The 24,379-nt window shown below is 53.8% G+C and overlaps 1 protein-coding gene across 42 annotated transcripts in view; it reads left to right on the forward strand.

Moving 5' to 3' along the window:
• The window catches only part of NRXN2 (neurexin 2), a 117,810-nt gene that overhangs the window by 51,524 nt on the left and 41,907 nt on the right, over positions 1–24,379 (forward strand). For 15 of the 42 annotated variants that reach the window (XM_005577384.5, XM_005577395.5, XM_005577393.5 and 12 more), the window contains 10 exons: positions 3,790–3,951; positions 4,707–5,145; positions 11,422–11,808; positions 12,021–12,224; positions 18,779–18,805; positions 20,339–20,467; positions 20,867–21,248; positions 21,868–22,058; positions 23,591–23,764; positions 24,160–24,279. In XM_005577384.5, coding sequence (XP_005577441.3) covers positions 3,790–3,951; positions 4,707–5,145; positions 11,422–11,808; positions 12,021–12,224; positions 18,779–18,805; positions 20,339–20,467; positions 20,867–21,248; positions 21,868–22,058; positions 23,591–23,764; positions 24,160–24,279 — 2,215 coding nt within the window. The remainder of the gene's footprint in view (positions 1–3,789; positions 3,952–4,706; positions 5,146–11,421; positions 11,809–12,020; positions 12,225–18,778; positions 18,806–20,338; positions 20,468–20,866; positions 21,249–21,867; positions 22,059–23,590; positions 23,765–24,159; positions 24,280–24,379) is intronic. The other 27 variants (XM_005577386.4, XM_045372050.2, XM_015434514.4 and 24 more) reach the window with 2 other exon arrangements.

Here is a 24,379-nt window from a genome sequence, read left to right on the forward strand (position 1 = left end):
TGCCCCTTGTGGCCACCTGCATCCAGCCTCCCTGCTCCTGGGGAGCACGGTGGGGGCTGGGCCGTGGGCTCCTGCTGCCTCTGCACCCTCTCCCTTCTCCTCTGGCTGGACACAACTCTTCCAGGGCAGAAGCTCTGGCTCATTCCCCTTGGCCAGTTCAGTACCCACTTGGCTTGCTTGTCTGTGTTGAGCGGGTTGGCATGGGTTGGGTGCAGACACTCTGCTATGTCTCAGTGATGCTGTTTGGAAGGAGACAGCTGGAACGTCTCACTGCCCTGGGTAGGATGTGGTATGTACGCAGGTGTGTCTGGGGATTGGTGATTGGTGGCGAATGGGTGGTGGAATGAGTCTTGGGTCGCCTGCTTATGAGGAAGGTAGAGTCAAATGTCTTTTCTCTTTCTTTTTCAACCCTTAAAGTGTCTCTGTCCTAGTGGTCACTCCTCTCTTTTCCCCTCATCATCGGAAGGAAGCTCTCCCTACCTGCGCCCCACAGCTCTGTCGCCTCCATCTCTGATCCTCCCAATGCCCCTGCCCTGCACGCCTTCTTACCTGGCTGCCTTTCTCTGGCCTGTCCTGCTGGGCCTAGCCCTTACCCTGCTCCTCTAACCTGCATGTGTCCAGCTGCAGTGGCTGTTCTGTGTCACACGATCCCCTCCTTTCCCTCCTCCCCCACCGGCCCCACCCCTTCCAGAAGATGCGTGGGGGGGGTTGGGGGGCAGGGGCATCATGAACCCCTGGGGTGGAGGGGGACCGGGGGAATTATTCCCCTGTTTCCTGCTTTTACTAACGAACCTGCCATTTTTGTGTCTGGACTTTGATTTGTCTGAGGGAACAGTCGGGTTTTACTAATCTAAGTCATCTCCCTCCTTGCCTTCCCCAGAGACCTTCCTCCATTCCCTCTACCTTTGGCTTCCTTTCCACCCAGAACCCATCCCCACTTTCTCCCTCTACTCCCCACCTCTGGCTGATCCCCTTCCTCAGGGCACTTCCTTATATTGTCCTTCCTCCTGCTACCCCACCCCCAGGCCCAGCCCTGGGCCATAAGAGGGTGATTAAGGCAGCCCTTTCCCAGTAGGGAGCACATGGGAGTGATCTGCAAAAAGCCCAGGGGGCAAGGTGAGATTGTGCCCAGTCAGGAGGGAAACTGAGGAGGGTGTTTCCTCCTCTCTACCCTACACTGTCACCTTGTCTAAGTCTGAGAGGGCAAAGGGAGGGTGACTTTGGCAAATGGAGTGGGATAGAGAGAGCCCATAGGGTGAGGGAGATGGCCAGTGGCTGGTGCCCTGGCTTCTGAGGTCAGGGAGGGAGGACACAGCTGAGGGGCTCAGGTGGGCTGGAGGCCAAAAGAGGAGATTCTCTTCCTGGGGAGCTTTGGGACCAGAAGAGCCCTTTCCCTGCACTGAAGCAGGAGTGCACTTGAGTTTCTGTCACCAAAGTCACAGGCTCCCTAGGTGTTAGGTTCATAGATGGAGATGCCGGCTTTGTGGCCCTGGGTCATAAGATGATCTTTAATGGCTATGTGCTGTATATCCTGGATTATGTTCAGATTAGTGGGGTTACAGGGACATGTCAGGCTGGTGCCTACCTGTCAGGAGCTGACCAGTTGGGGTGACCAGACTTAGGCACAGGAAGTAATCAGCAGCCCAGTTCCTGGTCTCTCAGTGCAGCATCAGGGAGAGTGGAGGTGGAGGGCTGGATGGAGTTGAATTTGTCCCAGGGAGGCCCGTTCAGCCTATTACCCACTCCCTGTCTTATCCCTGACCTTTCATCCCAGTTCCTTCTTCCCTTTCTCCAGCCCCTCTCTGCCAGGTCTAATCTTGTTTGCATGTTTTTGTGACTAATACTTTGACCCTTCCCTTTTCTACCCAGACCCCTACTTCCCAGCCTTAGGGTGGGGTGGAGGGAAGAAGAAATAAATGGTAATGACCGGCCCTCCCCTCAAATAAGATTCAAAAGCTTTCAGACTGCCCCTTTCCACAAAGACACCCTCTTACCTTCTGCTCTTGAACCTAGTTACCCCAGCACAAGGTTTGATGGTTCCCAGGAGGTGGAAAGTGGGGCTCAGTTCTACCCTATTCACTGCAAGGCTCCAGCCAAGCACGGGGGGATTCGGGGGTCCTGGGAGGGCAGGAAGCTCCCTTACCCCAGTTCTGCTCATGTCCCTTTGGAGTTCCTCCCCTCACCCACTGAGACTATGGACCCCTGGAGACCAGTCGCTGGAAGATGGCTGGTGGCATGTGCATATAGACTGGTGTGGGTGAGGAGGGCATAGGATGTGACTGGAAGGCCCCAATCTCTAGACTGTTCCTGAAAGAGGGTACTGAGGCACCTCTTTCAGTGCAGCATCAGGGAGAGTGGAGGTGGAGGGCTGGATGGAGTTGAATTTGTCCCAGGGAGGCCCGTTCAGCCTATTACCCACTCCCTGTCTTATCCCTGACCTTTCATCCCGGTTCCTTCTTCCCTTTCTCCAGCCCCTCTCTGCCAGGGGAATGAGAAATGGGGTGAGCTGTGGCCTTTGGAAACACAGTGTTGGGCTAACCCTGAGCCAGCTTCCTATTGACCCTGCAGAGCTCTGCCCTCTTTCCCAGCTGACCTTCCCAAACCACTGCCTTCCTAGAGTAGGGCTCATGGTCTCATAGCCCTTGGCCCTTCTCCCACAACCTTTCTGGGTGTCTTGAACCCTTGTGGGCTGCTTGTAGAGTTAGATTTTTTGGAGACTAGGTGGACATTTGCCTGGGGAGACTGGGGGAGTCAGAGAGTTTCCTGTCCTTGTCACGCTCTGCCCTGCCCCACCTAAGATCACTTCGGCATTCTCCAGGCCACCGCTGAGCCCCCCTGCCTCCTGGAACACCAAGTACTGCCCCATTCCCACTCATCCTGCTTTCTTACTGAACTTTCAGCCCAGGGGCAAGGTATTCATGAGGTTAGCCCTATTCCCCTCTGTTCCCTAAGCTGGCCCTGACTCCCTGGAGTAACTCTGGTGGTGTCTGTAGACAAGGCAATTAGATAGGAAGAAGGAAGAGTGGACTAATGTAGCTAAAGAGCTCCCTCTCCTTTGGAGGCAAGAGAGTGACCTGAATATAAGGAGATCTGAGGAGCCAAGAGACAGACTCAGGAAAGGGCTAGAAGTACAAACCCGGAGACTGGGCGGCAGGGGTGGAAATCAGCCCCGATGGGCAACCCCAGAAAGTTTCAAGACTTTCTGGGAATATCTGAGTTCCTGGTCCTCACACTGCTATCTTCCATCTCCCTACTGGGTCCAGACTGAAAGGCTTCCCAGCACCCAGCGGAGAGGGCTGCAGGTGAGTCTAAGCCACCAAGGTCTGGGGAACACCATTCTCTGGCATACTTTTGAAAGAAGTTCTGGAGTCATGTGTGTGTCCAGAGAGTACCTTCAGGAGAAGAAAAGTGAGGATGCCATCTGCACCCATCCTGTGCCCCAGAATGGGGGATCCATCCTGGAGCCCACATTCTTGTTCAGAGTGCCTTCCAGGAACAACTTGGGGGACCTCATGGGGAGCTCTCCAAGTACCCTTCAGGCTCTTGCCTGCTGAGCTGGGGGCAAGAGGGCAGGTCTTAGCCCACCCTGAAACCATCAAATCTTGTGCTGCCTCCTTTTCCTCATTCCTTCTCTCCCCCCACTGTTCCTTCTCCAAGACAAGCAGACATAAAAATGGGGGTCCCCCTCCCCTGCTGCCCTCTGGCCCCTCCTTTGCCCAGCCATAGCTCTTCCTAGGGATTTGATGTTGGTTGTCTCCTGTCTTTCTCCCTCCCTCCTGGGCTGGGCAGGTGACCATCTCGGTGGACGGGATCCTGACCACCACAGGCTACACGCAGGAGGATTACACCATGCTGGGCTCTGATGACTTCTTCTACATTGGGGGCAGCCCCAACACAGCTGACCTGCCGGGCTCACCCGTCAGCAACAACTTCATGGGCTGCCTCAAGGACGTGAGTAGGGCTAGGGAGGGGCTGCAGGCCGTTCAGGAGCCCTTTGGCTCCTGTCTTCAGTGTCACTTAGTCTGACCCGGCTAGGTGTCTGGGTCCTCTGTTCCTTCCAAGTCCATGGTGGGAGACACCCCCTCTTTAAAACCTAAGGCCCACTGACTCTATCAAGAGGCTTCTCTCCTCTCATTTCCTTGAGCCTTAGAAACTCCCATCCTTATAGAGGCCCCTCAAAGGCAGCTGTGAAACAGAGGAAAGAATGCTGGGTGTGAAGACTAAAGACCTTTGCTTGAGTCCCAGCTCTTCCACTTATTGGTTCTGTGACTGTGGTCAAGTCACTTGACTATCTAATGCTGAGTTTCCTCCTGTGTAGATGGGTAGTCAGTGCCTACTTCATAAGGTTGTGAGGCGCACATGAGAGTGTAAGTGAACGTGCTTCATCAAGTAGAAAATGGCTACCACATGTCAGTGGCCTTGTCATTATTATGAATTGCAATTTAGTGGGCACTGAGAGCCCACAGGGCAAGTTACCATGCTCCTGCTGGGCCAGAAGACAGGACAGGACAGGCAAGGGAGGTGCTTGTTCACAGCCTCTGTGCCTGAAGCTCTGGAACAGAGGCCTAAGGGGAGTGGTCTGGTGGAACTGAGCAGGGGCTACAGGGGTGGGTGACTGGGTCCCCTGGTGCTCGCTGCTGGGTGGGAGTGACCAGGCCCTAAGCTGCTTTCTGATTCTTTATACCTGACGCCGCCCCTCCCTGCAGGTGGTCTATAAGAACAATGACTTCAAACTGGAACTATCCCGCCTGGCAAAGGAAGGGGACCCCAAGATGAAGCTGCAGGGGGACTTGTCATTCCGCTGTGAGGATGTGGCTGCCCTGGACCCTGTGACCTTTGAGAGTCCCGAGGCCTTTGTGGCGCTGCCCCGCTGGAGCGCTAAGCGCACTGGCTCCATCTCTCTAGACTTCCGCACCACTGAGCCCAATGGGCTGCTGCTCTTCAGCCAGGGCCGGCAGGCTGGGGGTGGAGCTGGCAGCCACAGCTCTGCTCAGCGGGCCGACTACTTTGCCATGGAGCTTTTGGACGGCCACCTCTATCTTCTGCTGGACATGGGATCTGGGGGCATCAAGCTGCGGGCATCCAGCCGCAAGGTCAATGATGGCGAGTGGTGTCACGTGGACTTCCAGAGGGACGGGCGAAAAGGTCAGGAGGCCTCTGGACCCTTCCCCTTCCATGGGTCACCCCTTTCCATCTGCCCTGACACGCTCTCCGTCTCTCTTCAGCGGGTCTCTTCTACACCGTTTCCTATACTCTTCCCTGCCACCTCTCCTCCACTCCTCCTCATGTCTTCCCAATTGTCCTTTCTGGACATTTGCAGAAAGAGCACACCATTTGGTGTCAGTCAGACCTGGATCACACCTCAGCTCCCCTACTTGCTGCAAGTGAGACTCCATTTCCTTATCTGTAGAAGGAATAATCCCACAAGGGCCATCAAGAGGAGAAAATAAGAGCACACCTGTAGAAGGATTAGTACAGTGGCCAACATAGAGTAGATACCCCATTCTCCTTTAAGAATATATCTTCCGGCCGGGCACGATGCCTCTCGCCTGTAATCCCAGCACTTTGGGAGGCCAAAGTGGGCAGATCGTGAGGTCAGGAGATCGAGACCATCCTGGCTAACATGGCAAAACCCCATCTCTACTAAAATTACAAAATATTAGCCGGGTGTGGTGGTGGGCACCTGTAGTCCCAGCTACTCGGAGGCTGACGCAGAAGAATGGCGTGAACCCGGGAGGCAGAGCTTGCAGTGAGCCTAGATCACACCATTGCACTCTAGCCTGGGTGACAGACTCTGTCTCAAAAAAAAAAAAAAAAAAAGAATATATCTTCCCAGCCATGCCTCCCTTCTGTCTAGAGCCATTCAACTTAAAAAAAAAAAAAAAAAAAAAATTAACTCACTAGGCTAGGCGCTGTGGCTCATGCCTGTAATCCTAGCACTTTGGGAGGCCGAGGTGGGTGGACCATTTGAGGTCAGGAGTTCGAGACTACCCTGGCCAACGTGGTGAAACCCCGTCTCTACTAAAAATACAAAAATTAGCCGGGCATGGTGGTGCACTCCTGTAGTCACAGCTAATTGGGAGGCTGAGGCAGGAGAATCGCTTGAACCTGGGAGGCGGAGGTTGCAGTGAGCCAAAATCCTGCCATTGCACTCCAGCCTGGGCGACAGAGGAAGACTGTCAAAAAAAAAAAAAAAAAAAAGAAAAAAAAAAATTTGCTCACTCAGCAGTTACTGAGCACCCACTGTGTGCCAGATGCTGTCCAAGGTTCTGGAGATATGGACAGCAGGGAAACTAAAAAGACTATCTTTGCTGTCACAGACCCCCTGTTCTGGTGTGGGGTGGGAGAACATGGAGTGAAAAAGACAGTAAATAGCCCCACACCCCCACCTAGCAGTGAGGGCTCTAGAACAATAAAGTGTCAGGGCAGAGAGTCCTGGCGTCAAGCAGATGCCTGTTCTTGAATCTTCTGTTGCTTCTAACCACTGTCTTCTTCACCCTTCATTTCAGTCTTTTGCATCCTCTTCCTGTTTTCTATCTGCTAATTCTCTCTCCTTTACTCTTCTCCATCTTGTTAAACATGAGAGAATTATCCAAGAAAGGGAAATTGATATAAATGAGAACTGACACATTATCCTATTTAAGCACGTATCAACGCTCAGCTAAATATATATATATATTTTTATACGAAGTCTTGCTGTATTGCCCAGGCTGAAGTGCTGTGGTGTGTGATCTCAGCTCACTGCAACCTTCACCTCCCAGGTTCAAGCGATTCTCCTGCCTCAGCCTCCTGAGTAGCTGGGACTATAGGCACCTGCCACCACGCCCGGCTAATTTTTTGTATTTTTAGTAGAAACAGGATTTCACCGTCTTAGCCAGGATGGTCTTGATCTCCTGTCCTGGTGATCTGCCTGCCTCAGCCTCCCAAAGTGCTGGGATTACAGGCATGAGCCACAGCACCCGGCCAACATTAGCTAAATTTTTGTGCTCCTCCGCCTGTCACTGAGCTGGGCCTGTGAGTTTGGGTGGAGTGACCATTCCTCCCTGTGCAGGAAGGAGGGGCCCCTGTGGCTCCCGGAGAATGACAGCTTCTCATGGGCTTGCTATTTCTTTCGCTTCCGTCCTTGAAGTGTTGCTTCCCCTGGGCTTCACATTAAATGGTTTCATCCCCGGGTTGTGTCTCAGGACAGCACCAGGAATTCTTCCCAGAGCTCTCTGTGCCCCAGGGTTTCCACCAGGTGGTCAGTAACACTCTAGGTTGGAAGTCTGCCCAAACCTTGCAGGGCACTGCAGGGCTTCCACTTCTCTGTGCTTTTAGGAAGTACTCCTGTTAGCTCACACCAATCTCTGGAGCCAGAGTCTGGACCAGGTCTGGCCGGTGCTTGGATTCCTGTCTTGACCAATTCTGGACATTTCTGACGACCCATTTCTTTTCTTTTTCTTTTTCTTTTTCTTTTTTTGAGATGAAGTCTCACTCTGTTGCCCAGGCTGGAGTGCAGTGGTGTGATCTCAGCTCACTGCAACCTCTGCCTCCCGGGTTCAAGTGATTCTCCTGCCTCAGCCTCCCAAGTAGCTGGGATTGTAGGCACATGCCACCACGCCTGGCTAATTTTTGTATTTTTGTTGGAGACAGGGTTTCACCATGTTGGCCAGGCTGGTCTTGAACTTCTGACCTTGTGATTCACCTGCCTCAGCCTCCCAAAGTGCTGGGATTACAGCGTGAGCCACCGTGCCTGGCCTCTGATGATCCATTTCATATGTGTACACAAACACAGACTTGGGGCAGCTATTCCGAGAAAACTATCTTAGATCTTTTCCATTTTTTTTCTATTTTTGTTTTTGCAATTGTGGTAAATGATACATAACAAAATTTACCACCCTTTCCTGCACATCACGTGGGACAGAGAAAAAAATGAAAAAACAGCAAAAAAAAATTTACCATCGTAACCTTTTTTTTTTTTTTTTTTTTTTTTTGAGATGGAGTTTCGCTCTTTTTGCCTAGGCTGGAGTGCAATGGTGCGATCTCGGCTCACTGCAACCTCTGTCTCCTGGGTTCAAGTGATTTTCCTGCCTCAGCTTCCCAGGTAGCTGAGATTATAGGCGTGTGTCACCATGCCCAGCTAATTTTGTGTGTCTGTGTGTGTGTGTGTATATATATATGTATATATATATATATGTATATATATATATATAATTTTTTTTTAAAAATAGAGATGGGGTTTCATCATGTTGATCAGGCTGGTCTTGAACTCCTGACCTCAAGTGATACATTTGCCTTAGTCTCCCAAAGTGCTGGGATTACAGGTGTGAGCCTCCGTGCCCAGCCCATCGTAACCATTTTTAACTATGCAGTTTAGTGGTGTTAAGTACATGCATATTGTTGTGTAAATATCACTGGTAACTATCATTTATCTCCAGAACTTTTCTCATCTTCCCAAACTGAAACTCTGGCCCAATAAACACTAACTCCCCATTCCCTCTCCTCTTAGCCGTTGGCACTCACCATTCTACTTTCTGTGTAAGAATCTGGCCACTCTTGGTACCTCCGTTAAGTGGAATCATATAACATTTGTCCCTTTGTATGTGGCTTTATTTCATTTTGCATAATGTCTTCTAGGTTCGTTCATGTGGTAGCATGTGTCAGGATGTCCTTCCTTTTTAGGGCTCAATAATATTCCATTGCCTGGATATACACTTTGCGTTTATCCATCCATCTGTTGATGGATGCTTGGGTTGTTCTTTTCCATGTATTGAGTGATCTTGGTGCAGAGGCCTGTACTCACTAGAGTTTCCTCTTGTTGACCCTCCATTATACACCACTTCCCCATCTCTTTCCTTCTCTGTCTCTTCCTTTTCCAACATTTGGTTCATTTGTAGAGAGTCTGGTTGGGTCATGTAGAGCCCAGGAGACCCTGCAGTGGGTGGGCAGAACAGGCATGGGGGACTCTGGCTATAAATAGAGGTGTGGGTGGTCAGGCAGGCCATGTTTAGTGGCCTGTTAGGGGAGTGGGCCCCCAGCCCTGGGAAGTGGGTTTAGAGTCAGGACCTTGGGTCATCTGGCACCTTGTATGGAAAGAATAGCTAGAGACCATGTTACTAAAAGGGGGCACAGCTCTGGTTCAGGTAAGGTGTTTTTTTTTGTTTGTTTGTTTTTGCTTTTTCTTGAGTCAGAGTTTTGCTCTTGTCGCCCAGGCTGCCAGGCTGGAGTGTAGTGACATGATCTCAGCTCACTGCAACCTCCGCCTCCCGGGTTCAAGTGATTCTCTTGCCTCAGCCTCTTGAGTAGCTGGGATTACAGGTGCCCACCATGCCTGGCTAAATTTTGTATTTTTAGTAGAGATGGGGTTTCACCATGTTGCCAGGCTGGTCTTGAACTCCTGACCTCAGGTGATCCGCCTGCCTCGGCCTCCCAAAGTGCTAGGATTACAGGTGTGAGCCGCTGCGCCCGGCCTCAGGTGAGGTTTTGAGCAAAGAAGAAGAACATGCCCTGAATGAGGGCATGTGTCTGTAGAGGAGGTCCCTGTTCTTCCCTCTTGGTTTCCCACCCTATGCTCACACCGATTCTCCTCCCAAAGCTCCCTGCCAAATTCAGGCCTCATGCAGACCCAAACCCTCCTAACCTGTCTTTAATCCCATGAAGTTAGGCAGTCTTTTTTTTTTTTTTTCTAACTAAGATGACTGCAATGGGGTCTTGCAGTGAGGAGAGAGATTGAACTCAACTCCCACCCCAACCCCTTTTAAACAGTTCTTCCAAACTTGGAAAAGGACAGAAGAAGGAATTAAAAAATACAAGTAGAGGCCGGGCGCGGTGGCTCAAGCCTGTAATCCCAGCACTTTGGGAGGCCGAGACGGGCGGATCACGAGGTCAGGAGATCGAGACCATCCTGGCTAACACGGTGAAACCCCGTCTCTATTAAGAAATACAAAAAACTAGCCGGGCGAGGTGGCGGGCGCCTGTAGTCCCAGCTACTCGGGAGGCTGAGGCCGGAGAATGGCGTGAACCCGGGAGGCGGAGCTTGCAGTGAGCTGAGATCCGGCCACTGCACTCCAGCCTGGGTGACAGAGCGAGACTCCGTCTCAAAAAAAAAAAAAAAAAAAAAAAATACAAGTAGAATAAAATTTCTAATGTAGAGGTTTCTGCAGCTTAAGGTCTCAGTAAAGGCTCTGGAACTCCCACCTGATCCCAAGTCTTTTTTCTAAGATAATCACCTAGTACTACTACTACTACTACTACTACTACTACTACTACTACTACTACTTCTTCTTCTTCTTCTTCTTCTTCTTCTTTCTTCTTTCTTCTTTTTTGAGATGGAGTCTCGCTCTGTCTCCTAGGCTGGAGTGCAGTGGCATGATCTCGGCTCACTGCAGCCTCTGCCTTCCGGGTTCAAGTGATTCTCCTGCCTCAGTCTCCCAAGTAGCTTGGACTACAGGTTTGCACCACCATGCCTGGCTAATTTTTTTTTTTTTTTTTTCAGTAGAGATGGAGTTTCACCATGTTGGCCAGGCTGGTCTTGAACTCCTGACCTCAAGTGATCCATCCGCCTCAACCTCCCAAAGTGCTGGGATTACAGGCGTGAACCACCATACCCGGCCAAGCACCCTCTATTTCTGAAGAACTCTTCTACCTAAAAATTCTGTGCCTGCCTCCTTTCTCCTCACTGCTGTCCTGCCCCACAGGCCCTGGAGCCAATCTGCTCGTGTGCCTTGCTGGCTGCAGAGTGGGCTCTTGTCTGAGGGGTGGAGAGTACAGGCTCTGAGTTCTTGCTGCTGGGACCGTACTTTGGCTGTGTTCCTTCCCCACTGTGGTGCTTTGGCACTGTTCCCCAGTCTCTGCAAGCCTCATCTACCATTTCAAAATGGGATCATAAAGGACCAATTTCGTAGAGTTATTATGAGACTTAAGTGATATAATATATTTAAAGTGCTAGGTGCCTGGCATCTAGTCATAAAAGCTCAATAAATGTTTGTTGGGGGAAAAAACTCCCTTGGATTAAAGATCTTTCAGCCCCTTCTGTTCCTTAAGGTTCTCTGCTTCCGGTTCCCAGTCTAAGAAACTGGCTGGCAGGAATGACCCAGTGAATGATCCAACCCTTTCTGAGCTCAAGATTTGGGCATGCTCACTTCCTGCATATCTTCTGAGGACTCACTGAGGTGGGGAGGAGGGTATGGACGGAGGCCCACAGCATTCTGCAGCTGGGCTGGGGCTGCATCACAGGAGCCTCTGAGCCTGGGGGCCTTTGTTAAGCAGTTTTTGCAGTGAGTGAGGCTGAGCTTCCAGCCCAGGACTGCTGCTCATCCTCCTGAGCCTGCTGCAGGGCACAAAGTGGAGGGGCCCATACTTGGTGGGGGCCTCCTTGGCAGAGTCAGGATGTCCCTTTCTGTCCTGTGGCTTTTCTCCATCCTGCCTTCCCTTGATTCCCAGGCTCCATCTCAGTGAATAGTCGCAGCACACCATTCTTGGCAACTGGGGACAGCGAGATTCTGGACCTGGAGAGTGAGCTGTACCTGGGCGGTCTCCCTGAGGGGGGCCGGGTGGACCTGCCCCTACCCCCAGAGGTGTGGACAGCAGCACTCCGGGCAGGCTACGTGGGCTGTGTGCGGGACCTCTTCATAGATGGGCGTAGCCGAGACCTCCGGGGCCTGGCCGAGGCTCAGGGGGCTGTGGGCGTCGCCCCCTTCTGCTCCCGGGAGACGCTGAAGCAGTGTGCATCTGCCCCCTGTCGCAATGGGGGCATCTGTCGAGAAGGCTGGAACCGCTTCGTCTGTGACTGCATTGGGACCGGCTTTCTTGGGCGGGTCTGTGAGAGAGGTGAGGCTGGTCTTCATCCTGGGTGTCCCTGCTTCCCATCCCTGTGCTCCTTCTCAGGGTAACTCCTACTTTCCATCCCTGTGCCTCCTCCTAGGATATCCTCTCATAGACCTGCCTTAGGCTTGTCACCCTTGTAATGATTCTCTGGTCTTTTCCCTCCCCTGGCCTCTGCCTGTTTTCCCCTTCCCTCTTCCCCGACTCCTGTGGGGCAGAGGCCACGGTCCTGAGCTACGATGGCTCCATGTACATGAAGATCATGCTGCCTAACGCCATGCACACGGAGGCAGAAGATGTGTCCCTGCGTTTCATGTCCCAGCGGGCCTACGGACTCATGATGGCCACCACTTCCAGGGAGTCTGCCGACACCCTGCGCCTGGAGCTGGATGGGGGGCAGATGAAGCTCACTGTCAACCTCGGTAACCATCCTGCCCTGTGCTTCCTGACCCCTCACCTGGCCTTGTCTCTGACCCATACCTGCCTCTGTCTGGAGAAGCTGGAGGTGGCACCAGCAAGAGGTGCCCTCAGCAGAGTTTGGGGGTGGGGAGGTGCCAGCCTGGGTCAGAGACCCTGAGAGCTCTGTCCCTGGTGAGGATGCACAGTGTAGGGTGACACTCCATGCTCGATGACACTGTGAAGGGCAAGACTCAGAGTGTCTGGGGTATGCTAATTGTCCTCCTAGGTCACTCATGTGGATCTTGGCAGCATCTGTCCTGCACACACATGGATGACACAGCTCATTTTGGTCAGTGGCACATCCACTTACTCATTCATTGGTTCATTCATTTGAGAAGCACTTGCTGATGCCTACTGGATGCTAAGCCTGAGCTCAGTGTGGTAGCAGATACAGAGATGAGGAAGGCCTGGTCTCTGCACGCAGCTGCCCCCCACTGCTCTGCTCAGTCTAAACAGCAGTCTGTGTGTTGGCGTGTGGAGGCGCATATGTGTACACTGGACACACAGATGTGCTGTCTTCCCCTTTCTAGTGCCATGGGCTCTCACATTTGAGCCTCATGGCTGTCCTGTGAAGATACTAGATCACCAAACAAGCGTTACTGTCCCTGTTTTATAGATTATGAAATTCATATATTGACTTGTTCAACATTACAAAGCTAGTGAAGGCAGAGGGAGGAGCCAGGACTCAACCTGGGTCATTTGCCTTAAAGTTCAGTGCTTTTCCCATTGCCTCGGACAGGGCTGCTGACCCTCCCCCTCAGGCCACTCATGCTGACTCGTGTCTCCACCCATGCCTAGGATTGAGAGCAGGCCTTGACTCCACTTCACCTGGCAGTCCCTGGGGTGTCCATGAGGGCCAGACCATGAGCCTGTTAGGTTCTCCTCATGGGCTTCAGCTCTCCTAGTCGGGGCAAAAAGAAAACAGCAGGTTCACTCATTCAGCTATTTATGGGACACCATATAAATGCTAGGTATGTTTCAAGCCAGGGGCTACAGCAGTTAATAAGCAGTCCCCACCCTTTTGGAGCTTTCAGAACAGGGGAACCCTGGAAATGGGAGGTCCTAAGCTGTTCAGGCTGAGGTCAAATCTGTCCATTTCAGACTGGCCTCTAGAAGCTTATAAAGGTGTAGCACCTGCCATATTGGAAGTTTGCAGGCCATCAGGGTCACCTGTTATGTCCTGGACCTAGAGGGGAAGTAGGGCTCTTCTGAGCAGGTTAGAATACACAACTGGAGAGAATACAGAACTTTGACCTTTTTTTTTTTTTTTTTTTTTTTTTTTTGAGACAGAGTTTTACTCTTTTGCCCAGGTTGGAGTGCAGTGGCATGATCTGGGCTCATTGCAATCTCTGCTCCTGGGTTCAAGTGATTCTCTGCCTCAACCTCCCAAGTAGCTGAGATTACAGGTGCCTGCCACCACGCCTGGCTAATTTTTGTATTTTTAGTAGAGATGGGGTTTCACCATCTTGGCCGGGCTGGTCTTGAACTCCTGGCCTCGTGATCCACCCACCTTGGCCTCCCAAAGTGCTGGGGTTACAGGTGTGAGCCACTGTGCTCGGCCGAACTTTGAACTTTTAAATACTTATCTGGAGTCTCATCCTAACATCGGTCTCCAAGGCATTTGTGGGACAGACTGTGGCCTTTGGGGGACCCATTGCCTTGTAAATATATTTATACTATGTTCTTTCCTTTTCCCCTTTTGGCCACCTGGCCTTTGTATTCCTAGGACAAAGATTTGCTGAGAGAGATGGGGACTGGAGGTGGGGAGATGTGCAGGTGGCCAGGGCCTCGGAGTTGTTTGAAGGGTTCCCCTCAGCTCTGTTTCTAACCACAATCACAGCCTGTAGAGCAGGTGGTGTGCAGCAGCTCTGCAGGGGAAAGCAGGCTGGGAGACACTCTAGTCAAGAGGATGGCCCCAGCCAAGAACCCCATAAGTGGCTCTATACTTCCAAGTCTGCCCAGATCTGTGTATCTAGTGTGAGTTCCCCCCCCACTTTGCCTAGGCATGTGCGTGTTGTCTGCATCTAAGCACATGTCTCTGTGCTTGCTGGGGACACAGCAGGAAAAATCTGGGGCCTTAGATTTGCAGGGAAGGCAGATGCATTTTGCTTATTTGGACTGTCTTAGGCCCCTGGGAAGAAGCTTGTGTCTTTTAAGATTAGACAGGAAACAATGTCTTTGGTCAGGAAAACCTATCCTGTGGGCCCTTGGGACCCACCCTCTCCTCTCCATGGGTGCACTTTTCTCTCTGTGCCACATAAGTGCTCAGAAGTCAGAGAACAAGGTAGCCTCTTGGAAGACACATCATGTTAAGAATAGGCTTCCCAGACTGACAGATAACAGGACTGTCCTCCCACCCATTTCTTACCCCTGGCTGTGCCCCTGCCCCCATCTGACATGTATGAGCTGAGATGCCATCTCTAGCATGGCTCCTGACAATCCACGACCAAAAGCTTGGTGCAAACGCATCTGTCTATAGATTCCTCCTGTGTAGGCACTGTGGACATGCAGGTGGTCCCTACCCAGCCACCGAGCCTTGGGTTGGGATGGGAAGAGTTCTGGGCTCAGGGCCAGAAGACTTGGAGCCTAACCTTGGTATCTTTTACTGTTGAGTAAGTCATTTCCCATCTCTGAGTCTCTCTCTCTCTCTCTTTTTAATCTTTAAAATGGAGATAAGAATCTTCACTCTGCCTACGTCTGTGGTGCTTTTGAGGCTCAGATGGAAGAATGGGAATGAAACCATTGAAACCATTGTGCAGATTCAAGGCCCATAGTAGAGACCCACCCAGCCTTCTTGGAAAACCGTATTGGAATAGAGACCTGAGTTTGGAGCCAGGCCTGGGAGCCACTTCCACATAGCATGGACAGACTGGAGTTGTCCTCTACTAGGTGTGCCATGGGGTCCCAGCTGTCAGTGCAGCTGATATGAAGAGTGCAGTGTAAAGAATCTCTGAGCCGCAAGGCATCACCTCCTTCAGCCTCCTGGCCCTCGTGAATCACTTCAAGAGCCCCATTCCTGTCCCCCATTGCTTACTCCCCAGGACTTGCAGGGCCTCACAGACCGGCAGCAACACCAAGGCCCCAGGCCTGGGCTGGACTGTCTACTGGGGAACAGAGAGAAGCCTGGTGAGGCTTGGTCTCTGGCCTCATGATCTTATCCTGTAGAGAGGGAAGCTATTGCTCCAGGAGGCATCTCTGCAGCTCCACAGGCACTCAGTGGATTGAAACAGACCCTGGGCTGGGCCTGAAGAGGGAGTGGAGGCTGCGGGTGACCACTTGGTGGGATTGCTAAGTCCTAGCCTCAAGACATGGGATATTTGCTAGATAAGAGAGGGCCAAAAAGGCACTGCTGCCTCTTTCCAGGCAGAGGATCCTAAGGAACTTATCATGCCTCCTGCTGCGGCTCCTCAGCCCCCACTATGTTTGCAAACACTGAGCAAGTTCCTTGAGCTCTGCTGTCTGTAGCCCCTGAGTTGGGGAGTTGATCTCTGTCCCTAGAGGATGGTGGAGTCCCCTGGATTCTTTGCCCTATCCCAGCATGGCCTGCGTCCCTCCCTGAAGGGGAGGAGAGTACAGGCCAGGCTGGGCACTGTCCTTTACTAGATGTGCCCCTGGGGTCCCAGCTGTCAGTGCAGCTGACATGAAGGGTGTGGTGTAATTAAAGAATCTCTGAGTTGCAAGGGGGTCACCTCCTTCAACATCCCTTCCCACCCTGTGAATCACTCATGCACTGCCCACCAGTAGGAGGCCTTCTACCTCCCACCTCCAAGATGGACATTCTGATCACTGAGTGGTTCTTTCTTAGTGTCATCCTGCCCTTCTGAAATTCCCACTTGTTGTGAAATTCCCATTAGTTCTGCCCCCTGGAATCAAACAGAGAAATCTAACTCTCGTTCATGTTTTAAATCAGGCTAAATACACACTGTATCCCAAAGTCCTTTAATCCCTGGGGTCATGGGAGGGTGCATTGCCTTTCCACCTGAGGCTGGTCAATAATTGTCAGGGGGGCTGCCGGGAGCCAGCTCTGAAGGAGGGCTATGACAGAGTGCATGCTGCCACTCTGTGATGTCACTTCTGAGACAGATGTCTGGGAGCCTTGGGCCCACTGTCTCCAACCCATAGGGCCTGGGTGGGGAAGGAACCCAGGTGAGGCAGGGCTGGGAAGCTGGTGTTCTTTCCCCTGAGTTCCTTTCCATGCAGACTGTTTTGTCTCACCTCCCCAGAACATGTTCATACTACAACCCTGCTCTGTGTCCAGCCAGGGCCTTCGTGGGTCTGTGCCACCAAGACCACTCACTTCTGCCTATTCCCTGCACTTGAGGCACAGGTCATTAGTTAACAGGTTACTAGTTAGTGCCCCCCTGAACTTTGGTGAATGTGAATGTTGAAGGGACTGGGTTTCTCCTGCTCGCTCTCAGTCTCTGGCTTTCTTCTGGATGGGGCTGGCTTCCCTCTGGGTGCCCATCTTCAAGTCGTTTGCTCTTGCAAACCCTACTGAAGCCTGTGCTTCTGAGGGTGGAGTCTCGGCAAGGGCAAGCCTGGAGCTGACACCTCTTCTCTGGACAGATGGACCCCCCATTCCTGGTGCTCCTTTGCTGGGGAAGGGGAAGAATCAAGCTCCTTCTTTGGGCCTTTTCCCCAGTAGGGGACCTGCTTGCCCGTCCAGCCTCCCCTTTTTTCTTTTTTGGACCCTTCATTGGTGAAGACTCTGCTGGCCCCAAGAGGGCACCTGTGACCTGACTCCAGGGCCTGGCACCCTTCCACCTCACCCTGACAGTCCTCCCCTTCCTCTTCTGTCCAGCCTCCCCTGTCCCCTCTGCGCTGCCGCTCCTTCCTCTGCTCCATTTTCTTCCTCTTTCCTCTCTGTACTCTCTCTACCTCCTTCCTCTCACTGAGACTTCTCACTTCCCTCTGTGTCGGCCCTTTGACCTTTCTCTGCTCCTCTGCTCCTCCCTTGGTGCCAGGCTGTGGCCCAGGGTCCTGGCTGCTCGCCTCCACTCTTCTGCTGCGGTTGACAACGCGTGTGGAGCTCAGCTGTACTGCCGAAGGGCCGTGGCCCTCAAAGCCACAGGGGCATCAGTTTACCTCCACTGCAGGAACCTTCAGGGGCCCAGGGGATGCCAGCTGCTCACCCCCTTTGCTTCCTGGGCTGTGGGGTAGGCAGAGCCTGTTTGGGGTGGAGTGACAGGAGGCCAGGGTACTGGGTCTGTCAATCGAGGGCCGGGAGACTGCCCCTCTCTGACAGGCAAAGCCAACCCAGTGTCCACCTGCTGCCTACTTCCTGCTCAGGATCCTACTGTTATCCATTCCCTCAGCTCACATGCAGAGAAGCTGAGGCATGGAGAGAAGTGCTTTGCCCAGGGTCACACGGTGAGTGAGTGAGTGTTAGGGTGGAGACGAGGACTGAGCTCCCCTGATTCCCAGTAAAGGATTTCTGCAGCTCCAGCCAGCCCCTCCCTTGGGCTGAGTCAGGCTTGGGGTTTGATGGAGTGGTGCAGGCATCCTGAGGGCCTTAAATCTGGACTTCATAGGACCCTGGTCCACTATTTCTTCTGCAAGACGTGACTGGCTCCCACCTTTGGTAGATGTGTCTAACCAGAGGGATGGCCAGAGGCTTTAGGGCCCTGGGCTGCTGGCTCTGTGTAGACACGTGCTTTCTGACCACATAGGGCCTTCCCAGTCCTGAAATCAGAGGATAGCAATGCCAGTACTAGAGCAGGGGCAGGAAACTTTGCTTATGGTGGCTACTTGTCCCCAACTGCTTTTTGTTCTCAGAGAAGTCATATTTTGGGGGCTGCACTGTCTCCATCTATGCCACCTTGGCTCCTCTGACTAGGAAAGCAGGTTAATACTAGGTCCTCTTCAGGGTGAAGGACTCCCCTGATCCATCCCCAGTGGCAGCCTGGCATTTCCCACAATAGGAAGGGGTGGAAGGAAGGTTCCTGTAGGGGTGGTGCTAGCCCCTGGGGCTTTGGGAGGTGTATGGCCTCGGGAAGGGGGCCCTGGGGCAGACCCCTCCATTTAGCTCAGAGCCCAGAGGGGAACAGGGAGTGACAAGTCACACCTGGACTCTGAGGAGGGAGTCGTCCCAGAGCAGGGGATGCAGGGACTCTGGCTCTCCCCATCCATCTCCCTCCCAAAGACAGGGGAGATGTGGGGTTGGTCAAGCCCTCAGCCCCCATTGATCCCCTGTACGACTGGGATTCCCAAGGTGCCCGTCTCCCTCAGACAATAGAGGTCTAGTCCCCTCTAAGAAGGGGGACACAAGCCCTCTTCCCATCATCTGACTGCCCTGCCTTCCAGCTCTGGGGAGGGTTGGAGCCCTCTTGGGGGCAGGAGGGACAGGGGTCTAACTGAGGAAGGGAAGAGGGCACCTGGGCACGCGTGGTCCCCGGAAAGTGGCCCTGGGGGGAACCCCGCCCGCAGACACCCCTCCCTGTGAAGGATGTAAAAAAAAAAAAACTTGTTTTACCTTTTTGTCTCCCCTTCCCCTCTGCCCGCCCCATGGCCCCCCCAGACTGCCTGCGCGTCGGCTGCGCACCCAGTAAGTGGCTTCCCTCTTCTTCTGCAGAGACCCAAGGGGACTGGGATGCTGGACGCTGGGATTTAGGGAGGGAGGCCGGGAGAAAGAACAGCTGGCTCGAGTGGTGGTTGGGCCTTGGGTGTGGGGAGGGGTGCAGGCAGTGGGGTGGAGTTGGGTGGTTGTGGAAGGCAGGAGGGACCAAATGAAGCAGAGCCAAGGAGAGCTGGGGGAGGGCCTGCAGTCAGGATGTTCACTGGGTCTAGGAAGGGAGACACAAGAACACCCTTTGCCCAAGTCAGCAGGAGGGTGGGGAGGAGGTAGAAATCAAGGGCTGGGGCAGAGACTTAGGTAGCACCTGTGGCGGGATGCTCTGAGGTCCTAAGGGCTGGCAGGCAGGAGCCTGAGAGGGGCTGGAATAAGCTGCTGCATCTCCAGAGTTGGCCACAAGGGGGAAGGCGAGGTATGCGGGAAAGAGGATGAGAGTGTGAAGGGCGCTCTCCTCAGTTCCTGTGCCAACTGGGGTGAATTTCTGCCAAATGGGGGCTCTTTCTGTGGTGACAGTGAGGGCTTTCAGCAGGGGTGAGATGGAGAGTGAGCAGGTGGACATCTCCAGACATCCCAGTGCGCCTGGGCTCAATGCTCTGTCTCAGGGTGTTTCTGCATGGTGTGGCTTGGGGTCATGTGGGCGAGCGCATGCACGTGGTAGGCCCAGGCACAGAGACTGTGTGTGCTGGGCACGGGCACCCTGCTCTTCATGTGTGCGTGGCATGCTGTGTGTGTGCTGGAGTGAGCACTGGGTGGCCCGGGGATGACCAGGGAGTGCTACAAAGTCCAGCAGCATTTGAAAGATAAGTATGTTTTGTTTTAGACTCTGGAAGCTGATAAGCCTGGTCTTGAGTCAATGGCCATAATTCCTAAGAACTAGAACCTTCCCCTCTCTGGCCATCCTGCATATTTATGGGCAGTACATATGGTGGCGTGAGCTGGTGTGTGACGTTAACCAGGCATGTGTATGTAGAAAGGTCCCATTGGGTCCCGTTGTAGATGGAGGAGCTGGTATGTGCGTGGAGGCTGAAGCTGTGGGCTTGCATTTACATTTGGGTACTGTGAAGTTTTGAGTTTTAGGTCTGTGTTTATACACTGGGAATACAGCTTCTGGCCACACTCACTGAAGGCCCTTAGCAATCTGGGGGAAGAGTATGTTGGTCATAGGTGTGGGTGTCTGTGTGCAGGGCCTCAGGGTACTCTAGAGGCACCATTCGCTTAATATTCTATGTGCATGGCACCTCCTAAAGTCACACAAAGGGCAGTCCTGAGAGTGGATGTATGACTGGGATATAAAAGCTCTGCGTGTGCATGGACTCCAGCTGTGATGGGAGGCCATGAGTGTGTGTACTTGTATTCATGAGTGTGTTGTATGGCCAAATATGAGCCATTGGTCATGTATGTGTTCATATGTGGCATGTGCGGGGGTGGGGAGGCTGTCTGTGTGTCCAAGGTGATATAGGAAGTCAGCTGTGAGCATGTATAGGTGCCCTACTCACTCCCCCCTTGGTGCCGCAGGTAAAGGCCCCGAGACGCTGTTTGCGGGGCACAAGCTCAATGACAATGAGTGGCACACGGTGAGGGTGGTCCGGCGTGGCAAGAGCCTGCAGCTGTCTGTGGACAACGTGACTGTGGAGGGTAGGTGGTCTGGGCCCAGGGAGGTGGACATATCTCCAGTGACCTATGCTTGGCCCTGTTGTACTTGGTGACCACTGCCTGGGCTGCTGTTCCTAGGGCGGTGTTCTGGTGAGCTGCCTCTGCCATTTCTCCTTCGGGGTGAATGTTATGGGCATGGGGACCCCAGAAACGATTTCAACTCCCTGCAGGCAGCATTCCCCTGGCAGCCTGTTGGCTCTTGACTGGCGAGTCCTGCCACTCCTCTTGGAGCTGTGCTGACTGCTAGTGCCTAGCTGAGGACATCTCTGCTCATGTCACTCATGGGTGGCCCTCCTGTGGAGGGGGGGGGGCTCCTGGGAACCCAAGCCCCAGCCCTGCCCCAAAGCCGTCCCCCTCATCTTGGTCTCCTGTCCTGAGCAGGACAGATGGCAGGAGCCCATACTCGGCTGGAGTTCCACAACATTGAGACGGGCATCATGACGGAGCGGCGGTTTATCTCCGTGGTGCCCTCCAACTTCATCGGGCACCTGAGTGGGCTGGTGTTCAACGGCCAGCCCTACATGGACCAGTGCAAGGATGGTGACATCACCTACTGTGAGCTCAATGCTCGCTTTGGCCTGCGTGCCATCGTGGCCGATCCCGTCACTTTCAAGAGTCGCAGCAGCTACCTGGCCCTTGCTACGCTCCAAGCCTATGCTTCCATGCACCTCTTCTTCCAGTTCAAGACCACGGCCCCTGATGGGCTTCTCCTGTTCAACTCGGGCAACGGCAATGACTTCATTGTCATCGAGCTGGTCAAGGGGTGAGGGGCTGGGCATTGCACGGCTGTCAAGGAAGTGGCCCCTGCCCCCTGCTGAACCACATACAGCTCCCCCAGCTACTGGCTGAGGTGTCCAATCCCCCTAGATCACAAATCAAGATTCAGGTCCCCAACCATAAGTCGAGAGGCTCCCTCTTCAGCCAAGATGGAGAAGCACGCCCTCTTCCACTCTGCTGACTCCCGAGCTGCTTCCTTGCCAGAGTTCCCAGTTATATCTGTTCTCTGTCCACTGTCATCTTCTCTACAGGCAGAAGTCAGTCTTGCCCCTCTGTTGCCTTAGGGGACCCCACCCCAGAGCAGCCCAGTCCCTGCCTCCAGAGGACCCTGCTGGCCCACAAACCTCTCCCCTCTAGCTCCTCTTCTGAGCTTGTGTCACAAGAGCCAGCTCCTTGGTGGCCCTCCTTCCTTACATTCTCCCCATGACAGGACCTCACACCATAGCACTCTTGCCATTGGTTTTGGTCCCTCTCTTCTGGGGTCTCCCTCTCAATCCCTTCTTTCCATGGCACCTAGGACCCCTGCCAGCCATAGCTTCTCCTCACCCCACCTTCCCAGCATCACCCCCACCCTGACCCCGTGTCTCCTCCCTACTGTGGGGCAGGTACATCCACTACGTGTTTGACCTGGGGAATGGCCCGTCCTTGATGAAGGGGAACTCAGACAAACCAGTCAATGACAACCAGTGGCACAACGTGGTGGTGTCCAGGGACCCAGGCAACGTGCACACGCTCAAGATTGACTCCCGCACTGTCACGCAGCACTCCAATGGCGCCCGAAACCTCGATCTCAAAGGTGGGGCTGGGGCCTCTGGAAAAGGCCTGGCCCTAGCCCAGATACCCCTCACCCCAGTGAGAGTACCCATTCCTGGGACGCTGCTTCCCTCGGTTCCCTGCCCCTAGTTTCTACCTCTCTTTCCCTGTCTCCACTATGTCCAGCCTGACATTTTCCTGTTCAAGTTCTGCTTGGCTCTCTTGCGAGTCTGCATCTCACCACTGAATGCCTGGTTGCAGGATGCATCTCACAGGGTGCTTGGTGGCCTCATTTCAGAGCTAGGAGTAGGTAGCCCAGGCCCTCCAAGGACCTCCTGGGCCTCCAAGGTTGAGAAGCCTATGTTGGTTGAGGGCTGGAGTGAGAATAGGGAGCTTAGCATCCTCCTGGGTAAGGTAGACAATATGGGGCGAAGGACGTAGCAGGAGCTAGAGTCCCCGAGTCACCTGTCTTGGGCATTGGCTGGGCTAGCTTAGGGATATTTTGGACGTAGGCTTCCCTGGTGTGCCCAGGGTCACATCAGGGTGCCACATTCCCCAGGGCCTCTTCAGTGGTCATTGAAGCGGTCATTGACTGCCCCCAGAATGGGTGAACTGAGAGATCAGGGAAGAGGAAGGTGAGCTAAGGCCTGAGCATTGGGACAGGAAAGATGCAGCTTCTCCAGAGCCTACTGAGGGCAATGTGATCTACTTCTTGCACATGCCCAAAGTAGCCCTCAGCCCCATAGGAACCCCTGGGCGTCAGCCTGACTCAAACTGTCAGAGCTTGGGGAGGGTCCTCAGAGACCATGGAATTAACTGCCCCACTCCCCCAAATCTGAGATCTGTGAGATCTCCCGACATAGTGCTGTGAATTCCCCTTGCTCTCAGAAGGGGGCGATGTGTCACAGAGAATCCAAAGTGCCAGCAAACCCAGGGGTTATCTTGGTGGGTCTTGTGTTGTACTGAGCCTGTGGCCAGGGCAGCAGACTGACCAGTGTCTTGACTGAAGCTGGGCTGTGGGCTGGCCAGGGCTTCCAGGGATTCCAGGGGTTAGGCTCTATGGCAGGGGATCAGGTGTTGCGGAGAACTTCCCAGAGTCCCAAGGCGAAGCCCTAGTTGTTGGAGGAAGGGAGCTGGGCTTTGAACTCCTTAGGATACAGCCCAAGAGTTGGGAAAGGCTTGAATGAGTTCTGGGAATGGGAAACTTTGGGAGGGAGGGAATGGGGGTGGAGGGGATCGGGCTGCGCATCTATGAAAGGCCCTGATTACGGGCCGGAACTGGAATCAAATGTGTGGGAGAGAGCACAGAGCAGGTTCCTCCAGCTGTCCCCCAGCCCCCACTCTCCCAGGCATCTGGGCTTCTCTGGGAGGGGAGCAGGCAGATGGCAAAGTGGAGAAGGAAGAGGTGTCGGAGGGTGCGGGTTGTGCAGGTCTCTGGATCTCTGTTAAGGACCTGGAATCTGGGATGGAACGCAGAGAGCCCGAGAGGGCTGGGAGGGCCTGACAGCCAGATGCCATTGTCTTGGGAAGGGAATGGGAACCTGGATGCCTTGGTTGACCCCACTCCCTTTGCAGGGGAGTTGTACATTGGCGGTCTGAGCAAGAATATGTTCAGCAACCTGCCCAAGCTGGTGGCCTCCCGGGATGGCTTTCAGGGCTGCCTGGCCTCAGTGGACCTCAACGGACGCCTCCCAGACCTCATCGCCGACGCCCTGCACCGCATTGGGCAGGTGGAGAGGGGCTGTGATGGTGAGTGGAGGGTGGAGGAGTGAGGCGTGGCCCTACTGGCTACAGGACCGCCAGCTGCAGAGGCAGACCAGGGCAGGTAGCCTCTGCTCTGCAAAGGGGCCTTCCTTCTCAGGCCTTATGGGAGCTTGCCCCCACAGTTCTGGGGCAGGGATACAGGTGTGTGAAGGGTCACTTGCCCTCCCTGTTGTCTCACACCCTGGCCCCTTGTCACAGTCCAAGGCCAAGCGTCGCAGACCTGACCCGCCCGCCCCAATACCTCTCATCAGTACTTGGCCCTTTCAGCCAGGCAGAACTCAGAGTAGGACCTCTCTGCCTGACTCTGAAGCTTCCGCACCTCCTGGGGAGAGAGGGGGCTTGGCTGAGCCAGGGGTATTCCTTTCTCCTGCCCCTTCCAGGCCCCAGCACCACCTGCACTGAAGAGTCCTGTGCCAACCAGGGCGTCTGCTTGCAGCAGTGGGATGGCTTCACCTGTGACTGCACCATGACTTCCTATGGAGGCCCTGTCTGCAATGATCGTGAGTGCCTGGGAGGGCTGGGGATGGTTTGGGGAGACCAGGGTCCATTCCCAGCTGTAGGGGCTGCCAGGGAGGAAAGAGGGCCTCTGAGCACTCAGGA

The sequence above is a fragment of the Macaca fascicularis genome, chromosome 14 (genome assembly GCF_037993035.2).
Source record: "Macaca fascicularis isolate 582-1 chromosome 14, T2T-MFA8v1.1".
In the NCBI taxonomy this organism is placed as follows: domain Eukaryota; kingdom Metazoa; phylum Chordata; class Mammalia; order Primates; family Cercopithecidae; genus Macaca; species Macaca fascicularis.